This window comes from Agelaius tricolor, unplaced genomic scaffold (assembly GCF_023055355.1).
Source record: "Agelaius tricolor isolate 1412-34295 unplaced genomic scaffold, bAgeTri1.0.p SCAF_1, whole genome shotgun sequence".
NCBI classification, from domain to species: domain Eukaryota; kingdom Metazoa; phylum Chordata; class Aves; order Passeriformes; family Icteridae; genus Agelaius; species Agelaius tricolor.
Window position 1 is genome coordinate 74,599,080 of NW_027269261.1, and position 19,351 is coordinate 74,618,430.

Here is a 19,351-nt window from a genome sequence, read left to right on the forward strand (position 1 = left end):
TCAAGAAGATGGAAGGCATGCTTTTGTTTGTCCTTAGGACTGCCAATAAACTACTTTTGGTAGGAAAGTGAGACTGGGAGTAAGAAAAATTAAATCAGAAATAAATTATTAATTTATTTGCCTAATAGTCTGTGTTTGCCAAGTGCTACAGAAATATGGAATCCTGTGATTCATATCTTAGTCAACTAAAGAGGCACAATTGATGTATTAAAATGTCATATACCTAATTAGTAGCTAGTCAGCATTCATTACTTAATGATACCATATTTGGTCAAATGATAAATAATATTCAAGATAAATCTCTAGAACTTGGTAAACAATATGGATGAGTATTGAGTTAGACACAGTCAAATCAGCAAGGCATGTTTTTCCTTCTGAATGACAGGAAATTTTGAGTGGCATTCTTAATAGTCAATTTACAAAATAAATTTCTAGTTAAATCTTCAATGTTCTATGGACTGTAGAAGATAATAGTGTGTCCTTAAAATCTGCTAAACTAGCCTTAGTTTATGGTTCTTGGTGAAAAAAGATAGGTAATGATTGATTTCTAGTCCATCAAAAGAGTGTTTTCAAAAGAGTGTTTCCACTGCTTGCTCTTTACACAGGGGGAGTAGGGCCTTCAGACCATTTTGAAACTGAATTACATCCTAAGAAACAGTATGGGAAAAGCAGAGAAGTGGTGAAGGAATAATAAATTATCTGTGAAGGCATTGATTATGTGAACCCGAAATGTTAATGTACCATCAGTGTGAAGTTTTGAACTCAAATTAAGTTGTGCATAAAAAGAAATAAATTCTAGTGTTACAGGAAAAATTGGAAGTGGTATGTAGCTTAAATTTATTTGATATATTGCTTCTTGGCTGTTGTTATAATTCATCTGAATGGAGTTTGCTTTTGCAGCCCTCTGGCTTCTAATGAAACTGCAGAATTGGCTATGAGTGAGAATCTGCCTCTAGCTCAAGTGGTATAAATCCAGAAAAAATGACTGAAATTGTTTGGGTAAAATTGAATTTATACTTCAGCAAGTTAATAATCTTGTTAATTGCTGGCTAGTTGTCCACCAAATGACAGATAGAAGTGTGGGCATGATTAGCAGATATGAGCCATAAGTTTTTACCATCATGATATGCTGTGCTGGCAGGAAAGAGCACAAAATAGTAGCCTGAGCAAGACAAAGAGTGTGGTGTTCTGTAAGAAGAGGTTATGAGTTATTTAGGACCATGATTCCCAAACTGTGATCTGGCTGATCAGATGCAGTTGGCACTTTAGCTGCTTTCCACTTGCTAAGGGGAATGAATAGTAACTAAGAATACTTTTCCAATAACACTTCTGTGTAAGCATTTGCTGCAGTGCCCTTGGAGATGCCGTGCCACCGTGATGTGTGGCGCTGGCAAGGAGTGGGATTGTGGTCTGCACTGCTGCAAACAGGAGAGGAGGAGGTCATGGAAGTTTGGTGTTCCAAGAACTTGGGTTCCTAAAAATAGGGACTTTTCCTTGTTGTGTATCACAGAATTATAGAATGGCCTGGGTTGGAAGGGAGCTTAAATGTCATTTAGTTACAGCCCCCCTGCCATGGACACAGACACCTTCTGCTAGACCAGGTTGCTCACAGCTCCATCCAGCCTGGCCTTAAACATTTCCAGGGACAGAAGTTACATGGACACAGGGACTCTGTATGCATTTGGTAGTTTTTGCTGGCTTGTGACTCATTTATTTTAAGTAGAATAGATGTTTTTAGCAATTGCTGATGAGGGAAAATACCTACATTGCTGAATCAGGTGGATCAGCGATACTGGCAGTTTCTTTGGTCAGTACAAAAACACCTCAGAATTAATCTCTGTTGTACTCAGAAGTTTTTGTCCTGCAAATCCTTATCTATGCTTCAGTCCTATATGATTAGTTATAACAGCTGATATGTGGCCACACTGAGGTATTGAGTGATAAATATGTTTAAAAAGCATTTATGTCTGGCATATTCATATATATGGGAGAAAAGCAGTAGGAAGGCAGCTGGGCTGGCATTTCACATACATACTTTAAGCTTATGCATATACACATTTAATTCATGTTACATACATTTAATTCACATTAATTTCTATTTCAACAACATTTTCTGCTTCCTAGGCATATCAATTAAAATATCTGAGAGTCATTGAAAGATGAATTATCTTTAATGTAAGTTCCTTTGAGGTTTAGTCAGTTATATTTCTGTATTACAGATGCAGAAAACTCTGTAGTCATGTTTATTGCCTAGAAAACATTAAAATTCTGCTTAACTGTAATGCAGATTTATATGACACAATGTCTCCCAGTGTGGTGGTATCACACTGTAGATACAATAAAAACCCCAAGTTTTGAGCATGCCATCACAGTAGAATTATGCTGGTTTCACAACTATTTCATACCAAGTGTTGTTTTTTAATGTATAGAGAGGGGAAGGTTCCTGTTCACAGAGCTGGCCTTGGCACGGATGAATCACATGGAGCTCCTCACGTGGTATTTATCAACAGTGAGGGACCCCAGGTCAGGGTGTGCACAGAAGGACTGGCTGTTGTCACAGGATGGGACAGGAACTGTCCCTGCAGTGCAGTCCTGCTGCCCCTCGTGATCCAGCAACTGCTGCTGCCCAGAAACCTTATTCCTTCCTTGGAAAAGGCAGCCTAAGGAAGGAAGCGTTGTGTGCATGTGTAAAAGTTATTAGGAGCCATTTAAATGTTGAGGTTTTTGTCTTAGCCTGGTAAGATCTGAATTTTACTGTATGGCTTTAATACTAAGTGTCTATTTTAAGGAAACAAATGGTCAGTTCATCTTATGAACCCACTGGAATGCTTGAAATCTAGATGTGCGAAAAGTAAGCAGCCCTAGGGATGCTGCACTACTCCAGTTACTTTCCTTTAAACCACATTCAGTTAATTATTCATGGAGGTCCCGTAATCATGCCCATAATTATGCAAATACATCCTTAGAGTGATATCTTGGCATTTGGCATTGACTTTATCAGTCCTGCTTAATTTTAAGCATGTGTTTAAAAGTCTTGTTCCATTCAAAATCAAAACTAAGAAAATTAAAATTTTGCCATATATGAAATATTTCTAAGTTGCTCTGTTGTTTTCTTTTCTGACCATTCAAAATGTTAACAATTTTAACTGTTTATATTATCATACCTTAGCAGCCATGTATTTAATTATAAAGATCATTTAAACACTATTAAGCTCATTTTGATACCACAATGTATATCCCATTGAATTTGATGGAGTAGTGACTAATTTTTACTGACATTACAAGGAATAGGACTTTGTCTTTACATTTCTTATGGCTATATGAAAAATGGGTTCTCTGCATTCTCCTATTTCTTTCAGGGTTTTCCCCTAAGTCTGTTGACATAATATCTATTGAAATATTATTAAAAAATGTCTATGTGGAAAGCTTTTTAATCCATTCTAGTATCTTCAACTAATTCCTTGGTTAAAAGAATCAGAATTTTTTATCCATACCTACAAATAAGAAAAACATAATTCTGTTTTTAAAGATTTTTGAAAACTGATACAATCTTCTGGATCTTTATCCAGAAAAAAAGTTGTTAAAAAAAAAAAAAAGGCAAGAATTCATCCATTAGAGAGCTCAATGTCTTTACTGCATTCCAGGAAACTTTGGATGTAGGCTTTGAAATTGTTTATGGGTTATTTTGTGCATTTCATCCCATGACATAGGTATGTTCTGATTTGATACCAGCTGATACCAGCATTTCTGTTTAGAAGCAGGTGGCTTTTATTGGGGGGGTGGAAGTGCTCAAGAATGTTCTACCTGGTCAAAAGGTAACAGTTCCATCTTCTGGTATCTGTCTGAAGTCAGGTCACAGTTCCCTGGCATGAGCAGTGCTATGATGTTTTAGAGTAGCTTGCTTAAATGTTTACCATACTGTTAAAGGGAAAGTAAAAACCTAATGTAATTTGAAAAAAACCCCACAATATTTAGATGATCAGGTTATTTTCGCCAGGGTGAATACTTAGGCATCTTTTAACACAACTCAATTTGAAAGATATTCTTGCATCTGCTAACAGAATGACAACAAAGTAACCCCACAGCAGGGAATAATCGTTATGTCTGAAGGTGTAAGAGGCCTGGATTCGTTTTTGTAGTTGAGTCAAAAAGTTTATTCACTTCACAGGTTGGCTGCAGGAAGGAAAGCTGATCAATAGTTTAATTTAGCAATTCTAATTTATATTAGGGACTTCTGATACCCACAAAACTTGCAACAAGTGGTGCAGATCTTGATGGGATCAGTCCAGGGTTTAATGACATTTTTATTTTTAATTGATAGTGATCTACAGCTGTAAGAATGAGAAACTATCAGTAATGCACATCATCATTACAGATTCTAAAAATAATCAGGTTTGGAACATGGACCCTTTCTGGTTTTGTTTCAGTTTTAGGAATTTCCCTTCCTTTGAGGAGCAATGTATGCATCTCAGGAAAATAAAGGAAACTGTAAGGCAGAGTGGGCAGAAGAAGTGACTGCAAATGGCCTCATTCGTAAATAATCAGTAATGAATTACTGTTACCTCTAGTGTATCTTAAATTTGTAAGATCTGAGTAGAGGCAGAGTGCTTGAAGAAATGATAAAGAACAAAATTATGTGGTACTGTGGATTCAGATTGAATGAGTGAGTCTCATTGCTGCTTGCTGGATGAAGTTTTTCTTTCTTCTAGTTTTGATACCACGTGGCACTACTGTCTTTCTTTTAAGATAGACATACTCTTACCTTTCTAAAGGCTGAATTTGAGGTTTTGTCAATTAATAAATATATAAAAATAACCTAATTTACTACAGTTATTGAATTACTTGGTGTGGTCAGGTGACTACTTGTTTGCCAAGTAATTCCCCATTGGGTTAAACATTGTAGATAATTAAAATTCTTTGGCAATTTCATTGGCACTTTTTTTAGAACAGAACTATGGTTTCAAGCATATTATTGCTGAGCCTGCTGCCACTTCCTTCCATGCTATGGTTTACGTGATTTGGGGGATTTTTCAGTTAATCACAAAGAGGGCAATATCAGTGTTCCTAAATACACTTCAGTATGAAAGTACTTGAGCATATTTGGAGCTGTTTATGTCTAGAGTGCAGGTAAAACTCAGGTAATGTCTTATTATATAAATTACACTGTAAAGCCTCAGGCAGTTTCAAAATGTTTGTATTGAGCTGTTGGTTCAATGTCTGCTAATGTAAATGAGTGAGGAAACCAGACTTTTTACAACCGTGACTCCAGAACTGCTTGTGGTGAACTGATTTACTTTCCATGAAGGACCTCTCACATGTGCAAATGAACACCAAGAATCCCTTATTCATCCCCTTCCATGAGATAAGGCTGCTCAAAGCCCAGTCCAGCCTGTCCTTGAGGGAAGGGACATCCACAACTCACAGTACAGAATTTCTTCCTTATACCTGAACTAAACCTACCCTCTTCCAATTTAAAGCCATTTTTCTTTCTCCTATCACTTCATGCCCTTGTAAAAAGGGCATGTCCCTCTCTATCTTGCTTGTAGTCCCTTTAAGTACTCAGTTTTGTACTGGTGGCACTTGAGTCTCTATTTCACCTATCAGGTAAAACTCCAAGTAGAATAAAGCCATCACAGCAGTACCTTGGACAGGTTGCCATGGTTGTATGCTGGGCATTTCAGATGGGTGGCTAAGAAAGAAACCTTCAGCATTTTCTTCAGGAAGGTTAAAAGGAAACTGCTATCTTGGTAACAGAGAATTAAATGTTAAACAGTGTAACAGAACACTGGAGAAGAAAAGATAAAAATCAGAATTTAAAGCAGTCATTTCACAAAAATGTGTTTCTTCCCCAAAGATACAAAATTTGCACTGAACAGCATATGCAAATGGTTACTTAAAGCATCAGCAACTGATAAAGAAACCTGCTACATTTATACTAAGTACAAGGTGAAATTCTATTTGCTCTGCTGAGTTTTACCATTGATTTTCATAAATTCAGACTTTTGCAGGGGCTGTTTTGTCTGTTTCTCTCTTGCCAGTGGGGATCAGTGCTGGGAGTCACTGAGCCATGGTTGGTTCCCTCTGCTGTCAGGTCCCACTCCTTGTGTGAAGAGGAGCCCAGGCAGAGATTACAAAGCTTTTCAAGGCAGGTAGCATTGCGAGTGTTGACTGAGTCCTGTGAGGTGATACTGCATTGCAGAATATTTTGCAGATGTGCTGTGCTACAGCCCTCAGCACTGCTAGCAGGGGGTCATGTTCTCTGCTGCCATAAACTGACATTTTTGCAGTTTTTGACATCTCTTTGCAGTCAGTTCTGTGCTACCAGTTTACTGCAGTAGGGAATAGAAGATAATAATTCTAAAGGGTTCTTATAATCTATCAGTTTTGAGGGATATAGGTGAAAGGTGGAAAAATGTTATACTTGCCTAAGTAGATAATTTACTCCTTAAAAAGGATGTTGTTGCTACATAATTTACAATATTAAATTTAACATTTCTATGGACAAATGAACATAGAAACCTACACTTTTCTTTATACTTCTATTGAAACAGTGTCATCCAAGATGAATATTCACAAGGGCAAAGAAAAAGACTAAGTTTATTGGCTGCCATCCTGATGCCTATTATAGGAGCTGGTGAAACAGGAAGTGCATTACTGTTATTTTAGTATTATTCTGAAGAGTCATACTTAATTGAACATGTCAGTCTTGGCTGATACCACACTAATGAATAAAATTTTGGGATAGATTTTTAAGAAAAATTGCGGCTGGCCTGGCAAATTAAAAGTTACAGCTTGAATTCAGTAGAAGCATCAAACACTTCAGAAAATGTCACCCATCAATCTGTCCAATCACTGTGAACTACAGATTCTGTATTGTAACTTGGGCTGTTGTATGACTGCCCCTCTTAACTCCCTGCTTTTTCCCTTTTCTTTCTCTTAATATCATGGTGTGCACCTTCCCATTTTCTCTTACTTTGAAAATAATTCATTTTATTTCCTGTCTGTGAAATAACATGGGTTGTCTTCCTTGGCCAGCTGTCCTACTCTGCTCTAAACTGTGGCTCTCCCTTGTTTGCTCTCAGTCCTTCTTTCTCTATTTGTATCTGTTTAAACTTCCCAAAGTTTTGAAGTGCTGTTTTCAATAGGTGTGACTGTTGGACTTGCCTACTGTGGTGCAGCACCTCATTTGTCATAACCAATGGAATCAATGCCTGTGAAGTGATACTCATCTATTTTTGTTCGCTTCAATACACAGTTTCTACTGTCCTTTCCTTACAGTCTCTGCTACACCTCCCCATTCTTGGTGGTGTGCAGAACATCATTCTTCTGGTTTTCTTCCATTGTTAATCTGTATAAAAGCAAGTTGTGTTGAAGTGTGCAGTGTTGTTTGTGTGGGTGAGTGGGGGGCATTGACACAGCCTTGCCCTTGGCTTCAGAAACGAGAAATATAGCATGGACAATCACCTTCCCAGGGACTCAGATCTTTTTGCTTTTTGCTCCTTGAAGTCATTTTATGTTGGAAATTCAGATCTGCTCCTATACAGGGATGGGTCTCTAGCTTGTACCCTGCAAAGTGTGGGGTTTTTTGTAAGTTTGTTTTACTGTTTGTTTTCTCTCTTCATAATACAATGCTGAGAATTCTTACAGATTTCACTTCCTGCAGTTATTCAGCTTACTGACTATAAAGTGCAGTCATTCAAATATAGAAAACTTTACCCTATACATTATGTAAATCACCCATATAACATTTGCTTTATGCTCATTAAAGTGCTTGGAATGGAGATGTTGATTGGCATAGAACTGCATAATAAAACACTTCTTAATGGTGTTTGCCTTGCACTGGGGACAACCAACAAAATTCTGCTTCAAAGTTTGTACTGTTATTTCATAATTACTTGATAATAATTACTCTGAACAGAGGGGAGCAAGACTGGAAATGTAAAATAAAATAAATTTTTAAGAGATAATTTTAAAAGTTCAGAGTGCTCCTGTATGCTTTTAATAAAAATCTGGGGTTCAGTAGTTGTCATGTTTATTAGTTCATTCTGTCAGACTACTCCTGTACTAATTTAATTATAATACAGCTTCCTTTGAAAAACATATTAGGTGTTAAACAAGTGTCCCAGCAATAGGTGTGTAGAAAGCAAAGGAAATCAATAGTTCAATTTGTATAATAAGGCCATGTTATTTTTCTAGTAAAGAAAGTATTACATATGACCACTTCAGTATCTTGAGTAAATGGTAATTTATTTGTGGAGGATACCTTTACAAAAAGTAATTGCTCTAATAAACACTAATGAGTGGTGTGTTTATCTTAAAAGTTGCATGAACAGTTCCTGAGGGTGCTAGGGCCAGACTAAGGTCTAAGGGTTAATCTAAAACACAATGCTTTAAGACCTGGTTCTTAGTGTCAGGAGGAGTTCTTCAATATTTATTTAACATTCTTTCAGGGTTTCCATCCTATTTCTTTGGCATTTTATTGCTTGCTGATACAAATTATCCATGGTTCACTAATCAAGTGAAAATGAAACAGTCAGGCTTTGAGCAATATATCTTTAGGGGATGCCCATACTAGACCCACAAACATTAAGTCTCAATTTTTAAGCTTACAGTTCTATTTTAACACTTTCAAATGGCATGGTTCAGTTTTGAGGAATTATGGTCTTTTGCTATGAAGAAAAAAAGCATTCAAATGATTTATTTAATTTCCAGAATTAGACTTCATATTATACACACCATTTTAACAGCTAATCTAAGTAATTCAGTTACAGTTTCTGCCTCTTGCTACATAAAGGAAAAGAGAAAAACTTTCCAGGTGATACTTCATCTAAACACAGATTATTCAGTCAAAACTACTGCTGCTCCCACCAGTCTCTATGTGTTTGTGGTGGAAAAAAGAGGTGGTATGTAAAGTCTAAAACACTTGACCCAATATGTTGGTTTTACTTGGGTATTTGGTGGAGATGCAGAGGAATTTATATGTCCCTGAACTACCCCATTTGTTCAGTCTCCAGACACTTGTCGTTTCCCTGCAAAAGGTCCAGTTCTGAAAATTCTTAACCACATGAGTTTATAAAAGTGATTGACTGAAGTTTGTCCTTAGATATCCTGCTACCACTTCTTAGAGTCAATGGTCCATGGAAGAGGAAGATACAGTGCAGGTAGACCAGTGGTTTTTATTTCCCTTTCCTTCATTATGTGTAATTGCAGGTCACCTTTCCTCATGGTTCTTTACTTGTTCAGGAGTAATTCGGAGGCCTTGTTTATGAGCTGATCTTGGGACATACTTCAAAGGCACTCTATGGCAAGTAGACAAGTGTCCATATGTACTGAGCTCAAATACTCAGTCACCTGTTGTGACCAGGGCAGTTCAGAGTTTGGACCTGTAAAATTGTGAAATTTGGGAAGTGCAAAGGTGTGCAGAGATTTGAAGGTCCTGTTAGAAAGTCAGACCTCTGGTATCTTTTTGAATCTTCCAGTAAAAAGAAGTCTATGATTCAGCAGACTTTTTAATGAAAGGCTAACTTTTATGAATTGGCAGCCTCAAGTCTGCTCATAAAACTGCTACACTTTTTTTCTGCATAAGAATTTCCCTTGCACACACAGCAGAAAAACAAACAAACACAATTCTCTGTTATTTCCCTGAAAACCAAAGTCCTCTTTCCTAGCAAGATTAACTTGTTTACTATTCTTAGAGCAAACACTTTATTTTAATCTATCATTGTTTTCTACCTGTAGTTTTAGCAGAGGTTAGAAAAAGACGTTCATTCAAGTGATGGTGCATTTGTTTTTCCAAAGGCACATCAGAAAATTAACGCTTTGCCAAAAAAAATAAAGAAATACAGTATTTCTTTTAATACACCTATAAATAAAGTCTTAAAATCATGTCTTGGCCCAGATGGGGTGTTTGTAGCATAAGGTACAAGTCGTATAATTTCTACTATCTGAAAACTGCTTAAATGCGCTCTCCTTCAGCCATGGCATGTATTCCACACCTGAGGTGAAGTCACTCTGGTCTCTTCTTTGATGTCGAGCCATTGGAGTGCTGACTGCCAGTGTGTTTGTGCAAGTCTGTTTGCTTACACAAAGAACCCATTTAAGCTTCTCCACCCAAGAAATTCATGTTGATTTTGGATAATCCCTGGGCGATTTTATTCTGTAAAATAAATAAATAAATCTTTCCGACTTGTGATGCAGCCCAGCTCTTGCACATTTTGGACTATTAGAAGTGTAGCATTTGTGTTGGGGAAACATGAAGTGACACGAGGCGTGGGCAATTTTATGTTTGTCCAGATGTCAAATAGGATGTCTATTTCAGTATTTCATGGTTATGTGACACTGCAGCTTCACCTGAGGAGTGTGGGGTTGGTCCATGATGAGAGTTCTGCATGAGGATTACCAGACCCCACACTGCATGCTCATTCCCCAGTGAGGCTTCTCTAGGAATAGTTCCAAGGTGATTGGGTTTGGCAATAAACCACTATTTCAGAAGAAAAGGAAAGGTTGTATTAAACAGCTGAAACAGTTCTCTGGGGTCAGCTGTCAGGACTCACTGGCAGTCTCAGAGGGGTTCTCTGTGTGTGCAACACAGGCCAGTAGCCAAGGGAATCAGAGCATCTTTGCTCTGAGTGTGTGAGGAGGGCTGCACTGGGAGTGATTTGGCCCACAGTAGAATGAGTGTCCATGATCATCATCAATCACAACTGACCCATCCATCCAATTAAAAATCGCTTCTGCAGCCTCCACTCTCCCTAGCTCCCTTAAGGAAACACTGGTGCACAGGCTTGAATTGAGTGTTCTCAAGTCTGGCCAAAAGCAAGGAGGTAAAAGCCATTGTTTTCACTTTATTCTGAATCCCCAGCCATGTCCTTCCTCAGGGTTCTTGCTCTGGCAACACAACTGTTCTGAACAAGCCAATAGCTTTGGATATGTTGGCCAGAATGTCTACACTGCTATTTATTAGATAAATAAACATTAAATTAGGTATGTAATGTCTTAGCTAATTAACTGTATTTGTCTAACATAGTTAATCTAAACTTGGAAAGGATTGAGATGGGCTTAGACTGTCTCTGCTGTGCTGTTTATTAATTTCATGGCAGCAGTCTTCAGCAGCTCTTTTAGCAGATGCTGAATTCGTGTACGGAAAAGCCATTAACCTCATGAGACTGAATAATACAAATAAAAATTTGTCTTGTTTCCTCCTTGGTTTTTGGGGTCTTGTGAACCATGAAAAGTTCTCTACAAGATTTATACACCTACTTTACCTCATCTTCCCTTGCTTTAACTGGAAAATAAACTGAAAACACTTATTTTCAATAATTGAAATCAAATGTAAAACATTAAAAGATGTGTTGATAAACTGAGATGGCAGGGCCTGAGTGAAACAATACAGAAATGATAGCAAATGATTACAAGGGACAATTGACTCACTCAACTCAACACTATATATGTTACCAACACATATATATTGCAATTTGTGTTGAAATATATATATACTTAATATAACATATTCTTTCACTTGTTGCTTTATCCAGTGGGCCATCATGTTTCTACTATGCTAGCGGTTTTTGTGTTATGTATACCTGTAATTAGACTTGGGATGTAGACCACCAATTCCTTCATGAGGCTGAGCTGCTGTGTAATTTAATGTAGGAAAGGCAGCTTTTGCTAAAAGTAGAAACTAAATTTAAAAAACAGTGTTTTTGCCTTAGGCTTTTATTTAGGGTTTTGGAAAATAGAACAAACTCTTTGTTTTCCATTACATGAAGAAAGCCTAATAAACAAAGCATCACTTCTCATCTAATTTTGCATTCCTTGGGTGTGTTTTGGTAAACCCTTTTTTGTTTTGAGTAAATTGCTCTAAATTATGCTGGGATATGAGCATCGGTAGTTTTAGCAGAAATTCTAGTTTAACTGAAGAACAACTTTGTTGCGACTTCGATGGTAATTATTTAAACTCAGAAAAGATCCATCTTGAGCAATTATTTTGCTTCTAAAGGGTATGTTTCCTACAGATGATCAAAAAGGTGATGTAGTGCCAGCCCACTTGGGCTACCAGTTAGTTCTGTCACTATCAACCTCTCAATAACTTCACTACAGCAGTGTTAGTAATCTTTAGTATTTGAGGTTACTGTCCAGTTGCCATGAAATTTACTGTGTATGAATTAAAGCACTGACAACCATACTTTGATAAATGCTGTTCACAGTCATAGGCAGTTAACTCATAGTTACCTCTTTCCTCAAGCAGGTGCAGAACAATCTGAAACAGAACTACGATTCTGACTTTCTTGTACAGTAGTTTTCAATGCATTTCAGTCTTTTTATAGTATTTATCTTTACAATGTCTTTGCCTGATGGACATTTTCTTCCACATCTATTTTTCACACAGGGGACTGTTGCAGAGCTCATCAGAAGACACCAAGTGGGAAGTTAAACACCTTACTGGGCCAGTTAGGGCTGTGTGTGCACTCTGTTAGCTGCTCCTGAGTTGTTAGAGGTGGGTGGCTTTTGCCAGAAGCCTAGGAGCCATCTGTAGGACCATGGCCCAGTAACTTGCTGGTCCCCACTGTGTGTCCAAACTATGCTGCTAGGAGGTTTAGCTTACTTCAGGCTAAAACTGCACTGCTAGTCAGCCTGTAAGGAGCATAAAAGATCAGAGGTTTAATCTGTAGTATGAAACTGAATCCTGAGATAATAGCACAGATTTAAGAGATTAAGTGATGTTAGTACTACTCCATCTTGTCTAGATAAGCTAGGGGCATTCATTCCCTCATTCTTTTTGGCTCTTTTCTATTACTCTTTTTTGTATTTCTTCTTACAGTCATGTTGGTAGAGTAGTCCGGCATAAACTGGAGTGGTGTATCCTTAACTTAGTGTTTAGTTTAGTGGGTAAAGCACTTTTCTAGCAGATGAAAGAGCTGTGAACCCCCTTAGACTGGGGAACTTCAGATGCATGTCACCCTTGCAGTAAGCAAGTTAAAGATGCCTGAATTGCTGTATATTTTTACAGACACCAGTTCAATTTGTCTTGTTGACTTGCCAGGAAGCAAGAAGCCAAATTCTCATCATAAGGGATTGCCCAAGCTCTTTTAGAAGGTCCATGGCAAAGCTGGAATAAAATTGTACAGTAATCTAGAACCATGAAGCTCTAACTTGATTTTCCTCTTTGCAGCTGAATTGACAATGAAAAGAACTTGCATTAACAGGGATATTTTATGTAGGTGCTAGTGTTCTATGTTGACACATAGGCATTTTCTCTTTTTCCTCATTCCATAGGACATTTTTGTGCATCTTTAATACAGGATATTTTGAATATCTGAAGGTTGCTAGAGCATGATGACATATATGATAGCTTGTCTTCTGTGGAGAGGGACTCATTCCTGGGCAGTATTGCTGTTGTAGGTCCTGATCTCTCAATGTAAAGTTGGATTGATTTAAGCTGATCCAATGCCCTGAGTTTGGTTTTGTTCTGAATGAAGGAGATTAAAATAGTGGATGATGTGCTATGAAATCTCCATGTGTTTACATATCTTGTGGTGGTTCCCAAGCTACACATAAGGCTTTACATCCGGTGCATGTGATTTATCAGTGAGTATTTTCCAGTGATGGTAACTAAAAATTAAATTTTTAGGTCTGGTGAGGGATTTTTTGGGGTTTTTTTGTGCTTGGTTTATTTGGGTTTTTTAAAATGAATACATGTTTTTATTTCAGTGTTCTACAAAGAAGAGGGGCAAAAAAAAAAAAAAAAGACATGCCTGAAATTTTATTCACTGAACCAAAAGACTTCTTTTCTTTTATGTTTCAGACACAGATATTAAGGAGCTAGAGGATGTTTTTGGACTTAACGGACAAGTAGAGCATAAGCTGAACTTCCTCAAAAAGAATGTATCAAAAGATATAAAGCTGGTACTGATTGCTCATTCTATTGGTTGCTACATCACCCTGGAGATGATGAAACGAGCATCAGAACTTCAGGTACATGAACCTTCTGGAGTGGGAGTTGCTTTATTAGCAAAGCAGTACACGTGGTCAGCCTATGGCTAATGCCATGTATTTCCTGTCGAAACTCGATTCTGTTATACACAAACAAACAAACAAACAAACAGAAAAAAGGCTTGATCCTAGTAACATGTAAAGTAACAAACATCCTAGTAACAAATAAATACATATTTATGACTTCCTTGTTCTCATTTTTAATTGATTTATAAACAAATCACTAGATGTTTGGCAATTGCATTATGTGTTACACCAAAAATTAAGACTGGTTGTGATTTTTATAGTGATCTCTTATCTTGAGGCAAACCAATTGCTGGTTAGACATGGGAAAATGTATAGGAATGAATAGTAACATAAATTATGAAAGACATTGATTTTAAAATTTAATACAAATATCACTGCTTCTGCAATTCAGTCTTGGTTTATGTAACTCAATGAGAGTGAGAGCTATAACTGCATGTTCTGTATATCTGAACATTTTCCTTTGTCCCTGTGAAGCAGTAAGAAGGCTGAAGCAGGACCATATCCTTGCCCTCTGTAAATGGCAAACTGTGCTCAATACTAACTGTCTGTTAGTGGCTGATAAATGGAGAATAGGGAGTTTTTATTCTTAAACATTCACTCTTACTAAATGATTGCTTCCTCCTTTACTTTATAAAATCTTCAGTGGAAGGAAGTTCCATGTTAGTGGTGACATGAAGTCTGGGGTTAATATATGCATGTGGTTAATATATGTAATGTATGTGGTTAATATATGCATATCCACTGCTTCATAACCAATTCCACCATTAACTTCTTCCTTTAAAGGTAAAAGGAACTAAAAATGAGAAACATGAGGATAAACTGACATATAATAATAACAGGCATATTTCACTTTGTGATTGTAAACAAGAATATTTTTAAACAAGAGAAATTATATTTTCAGAAAGGAGCATTCTAAAAAATATGTGTATTAATTTGTCCAAACATGCCAACTTTTTAGGAGTCAAAATCTTTAGTCTTTATTGCTCAAATGATTTTATCTGCTTTCAATTAAACTAAAAATTGTTGAGTAGCATTTTTACACCTGGCTCACCAGATGCTGGCAGCTTTTTGTCAGTATTTTGAAATGTAGGGATCTTTGGGACCCTCTTAGACCTCATGGTGCATGGTGTGCATAAAGTTAATATATGGCAAGCTACATTTAAGATGCGTTCAACAATAGAAAATATTTGTGTAAGCCAGAGAGTATTGTGCAATCTTTGTCCCTTTGCCAAAAATAAGTTAACTCTTAGGTTTTATAACATATGAAGTGTGATAATAAGAAACTTGTGTTTCCATCTCTCGCTTTATTTTTACTGGAATATTTGATTCCCACAAGATTTTGAGCACATGTGTATTTTAGTAGCTAGATCATTTGATTTTATATTTGTGTAGTTCTTGGTGATATTTTTTCATTATATGAATTTTGGGTTTGGTCTTTAAATTCTCTGCTTTGCAAAGAGCCTTTCATTATTTACAATTTATTATTCTGAGCTAGAGGTTAATTTGTTGTATTTTTTATTCAAATAATCCAGTAAACATTTATATTTGGAATGTATGTTTAGCAGATTTGATATTTAGAATCACAGCATCATAGAATTGTTAAGTTTGGGAAAGATCTCTAAGGTCATTGAGTGCAGTTGTCAATGCAGCACTGCTGTGTTCAGCAGTAAACCATGTCCCCACAGTGCCACATCCACGTGTTTCTGGAACACTTCCAGGATGGTGATTCAACCACTTCCTGTGCAGTCTGTTCCAGTGCCTGACCCCGCTTCACTGAAGAAATTTTTGTTTCACAATTTAAAGCTCTTCTGTAGTCCAACCACTTATAGAATAGATTGTTCCTCCCTAAGCATGCATCAAAAGGAGAAAGTACATCCCCCTTCTCTCTCCTCCTTGGTTCCTCTCCAGCTGTCAATTTTCACAGAATTACAGAATCATCAGGGTTGGAAGAGACTTTCAAGATCAAGTCCAGTCATCAACCCAGGACCGCCATATTCATCTCTAACCCATATCCCCAGGTTGCCTTACCCAGTATGCCTTTTCAACACTTGTATAGACACTGCCTCCACTACCTCCCAGGGCAATTTATTTCAATGCCTAACCACTCATTCAGTGCAAAAACAATTTCTAATAACTAATCTGAATCTCCCTTATGCCATTTCCTCGTATGTTTTCCCTTGAGACAGGGCAAAAGAGACTGACACCCATGTCACTGCAGCACCCTTTCAGTTGTAGAGGTCTCCCCTGAGCTTCCTCTTCTCCAGACTAAAAAACCCAGCTCCTTCAGCCACTTTCCATAAGACTTGTCATCTAGACTCTTTACCAGCTTTATTGCCCTTCTTTGGACCTGAATGCTGCTGCTATCTAGGGCCCCTGTGCTCTGCAGCTAAATGGAGTACTGCATTTTTTCCTTACACTTGTGTGAAATAATGTTTTCCTCTTTAATTAAGAGAAATGAAATAGGAATTGCCAATTTATTCCAGCATGAATTCAGTTTTGGAGCCCATCCCTATTTTCCCATTGACTCTCAGGGAGGCTTCCATTGAGTGTTCCTTCAGGAGACCCATTAACACAAACTTAGTCTTAAGTTGGTGCCTTTAACCAAGTCTGATTAGTAGAGAAGGGCACCCATGTTACATCCATACTTGTAACTAAGCAAGGCTATGGCACAGATTTTAGCACTGGGACAGTGATGCTTTAAACTTGTCTTTAAATGACTTTCTGGCCCAAAGGAAGCAGCAACTCCCAGTAGCACTTTTGCATGGTTCTGGGCTTGGCTGAGGTCCAGGACCATTCCCAGTAGTTAGTTTGGATGCTGGCATCCTCTTTGGAGGCAGGAGACTCATCTATGTGAGCACAGACCATCCCATGCCCTCCTGTTCAGTGAAAAGCTGCAGAATAATTCCTGGCTGCTCTATTTTCTGGCTCACGAGTAACCACAAACACTTTCCAGTTGTCATGGTGGGCTTCAAGTCTTAAGAACAGTCACCTCTCCGTGGGAAGTAGAGCATCCAGATTTTGCCAGACTGCTAAAAAATTTTGGCACTTGGAAGGAAAAAAATCAGCCTCACTTTGTGAAGATGGAAAACTGCAGTAATGTACAGCTTCCTTGATTCCTTGATACTTGCTCTTAACCTCATAATCTTCTTCGCTCTTTATTCAGACAACAGAACTGAAAAATGAAGCTCAGTGACAAAATTATTTTCTCAGTTGTTGGAACATGCATCTGACCCATAAATATGCTACATCCTCCACGCATTCTATTCTAAAATGGAAATCCTTACTTGGAGGATTTCCTTGCATTTTACTGGCAACACTACTGAGTGTTTCCTAAAACACTCCATTTAATCATTAATTTAATCAAAGATTGACAAGTTTCCTTGCTAGTGAAATTCAATCTCTTAGAGCATTACTCTTTCATTTACAGTGATGCTTTTGAAATGCTAACACCTTTGTGGTAGTAAATTAACTCTTGTTGGTGAGTACAATATAAATATTGCTCTTCCTGTAAAACTCATTGAAGAGGATGAGTTTAAAACCTCTGAGTATTATCAATTTAAGAAAATTAAATTTCTGTAATATGTAAATCAAACCCATGCATTGCTACTGTGTCTCAGTGGTGTGAAGAAATATTGGGTATTGCTGTAATTTGTTGATTTCATAAATGATAGCTAAAACCACAGAACTTGGAATAGTTGTGCATAAAACACATTTCTAACTTGGAAACCCTGACACATCATTTCTGTGCACATACTGATTATTTCGTTTCAGTTGCTGAACACTTGATTGTGAGTATGGGAAGCACTTTCATAATGTTAGGAAAGGGAAAACAACCATGTTTTTAAATATGGGTACTTCAACAAGAAAACAAAGTTCTTTACTCTGGAACTACTGGAAATCTACAGGATCTGTGAGATTGTGAGATTGAAGGAGGGGGATTTTTTTAACAGTACAGGAACTACTAAGCATGTCTGACCTTTGAGATCATAGGGAATCTTTTCAGCAGGATTAAAGGAAGGGGGAAAGAATATATGAAAGCAGTGACAGTCATTCAGTTTCTGTTTTGCTGAGATTAGAATCTAAATATGTCATCCAATACTCATGGTGTCACCATTACAGAAAACATCATCTGAAAGGATAGCAATGTAGCAGGTTGTGACTAGAAGTTCTTTTATGTTTTATGGAAAGAGAGACAAGATGAAAATATATCCACTCATGAGAGAAAAAGGAATATAAATTTTTATTCCATATTTGAAAGTTTCATTTGATATAATAGCATCTGATTCCAGTGTTGATTACCTAAATTAGATGTCATGGTACTTTAAACAAAGTCAGTTTATATAGCTGTTGTCTTGGTGAATTAACTTCCGATGGTCTCACTGTCTATTATAAAATATGCTTGGCGAGGCATATTTTTAACCACCTTGAATGCTCCTTTTCAACAGTAAGCTTATCTCAGATATTTTGAAAAGTACAGTGAGACTGAATAAAATAGACAAGTATTATAGAAATATCTATTGACAGAGGGAGTAATAAATATATGAATTTCTTGTTAGTTGCAGGCCTAAATGAAAAAGTGAAAAAAATCAGCATAAAAATAAAAATGGGTAAAAGACTTACAGTAACACAAACTCAGTGACAATATTTGTGAAATTATTATACAGGGAAAGAAACAGATGGCTATGCTTAGCAGACTTCACAAGGGAATTGGTGTACATTTCAGATAAATGTGTATCTTGTGAAGAGAGCTATGATTTTCTAGGCCATGATATAAAACTAAACTGGGTCTGGTGTTGTTTTCTTCTTCAGTCCATGCATCCGCATACGAAATGTGAAATATATATTAAAAGAACAAGCAAATGGCATTGGGCTCATATACACCCACCTTCATCCCCCTTTACATGTTGAGGAAGCAAGAAAAGACTTACTCTGACACAATTTTACACAGATTTAAACATCGATATAAGTTCAGTTGCCTTCAGGGAGATGAGTGTGTTAATTTAACTTTATGGGTGTTTTAAGTGGGTCTCTGAGTTGGATTATTTTTATGAGACACAGAGAGAGATTTGGCAGTTCTATCAGTTCTTGGTGTATCGAGTCTTTGGAAGCATATACAAGGAAGCCCAGGCGGTCTGAGACAGCAATTGAAATAAAATTTGCTTTAGTTGACAGTTTACACATTACAGAGTCTGCAAAATCCACCTTGGAACTCTGGATAATGCTTCAGGCAGTATCAGGAATTCTGATGGAACAGGCAGTAAAGCAGCAATAGGAACGTGGGGCATATGCAAACATTATGCAGCTCGCTCGCCTGGAAGAAGAGAGAAGGAAT

The 19,351-nt window shown here is 37.3% G+C and overlaps 1 protein-coding gene across 1 annotated transcript in view; it reads left to right on the forward strand.

The window, feature by feature from the left end:
• Positions 1 to 19,351, forward strand: part of LDAH (lipid droplet associated hydrolase) — a 117,583-nt gene that overhangs the window by 38,768 nt on the left and 59,464 nt on the right. Inside the window, exon 4 of the mRNA XM_071440037.1 lies at positions 13,805 to 13,974. Within this exon, the coding sequence (XP_071296138.1) occupies positions 13,805 to 13,974 (170 nt within the window). The remainder of the gene's footprint in view (positions 1 to 13,804; positions 13,975 to 19,351) is intronic.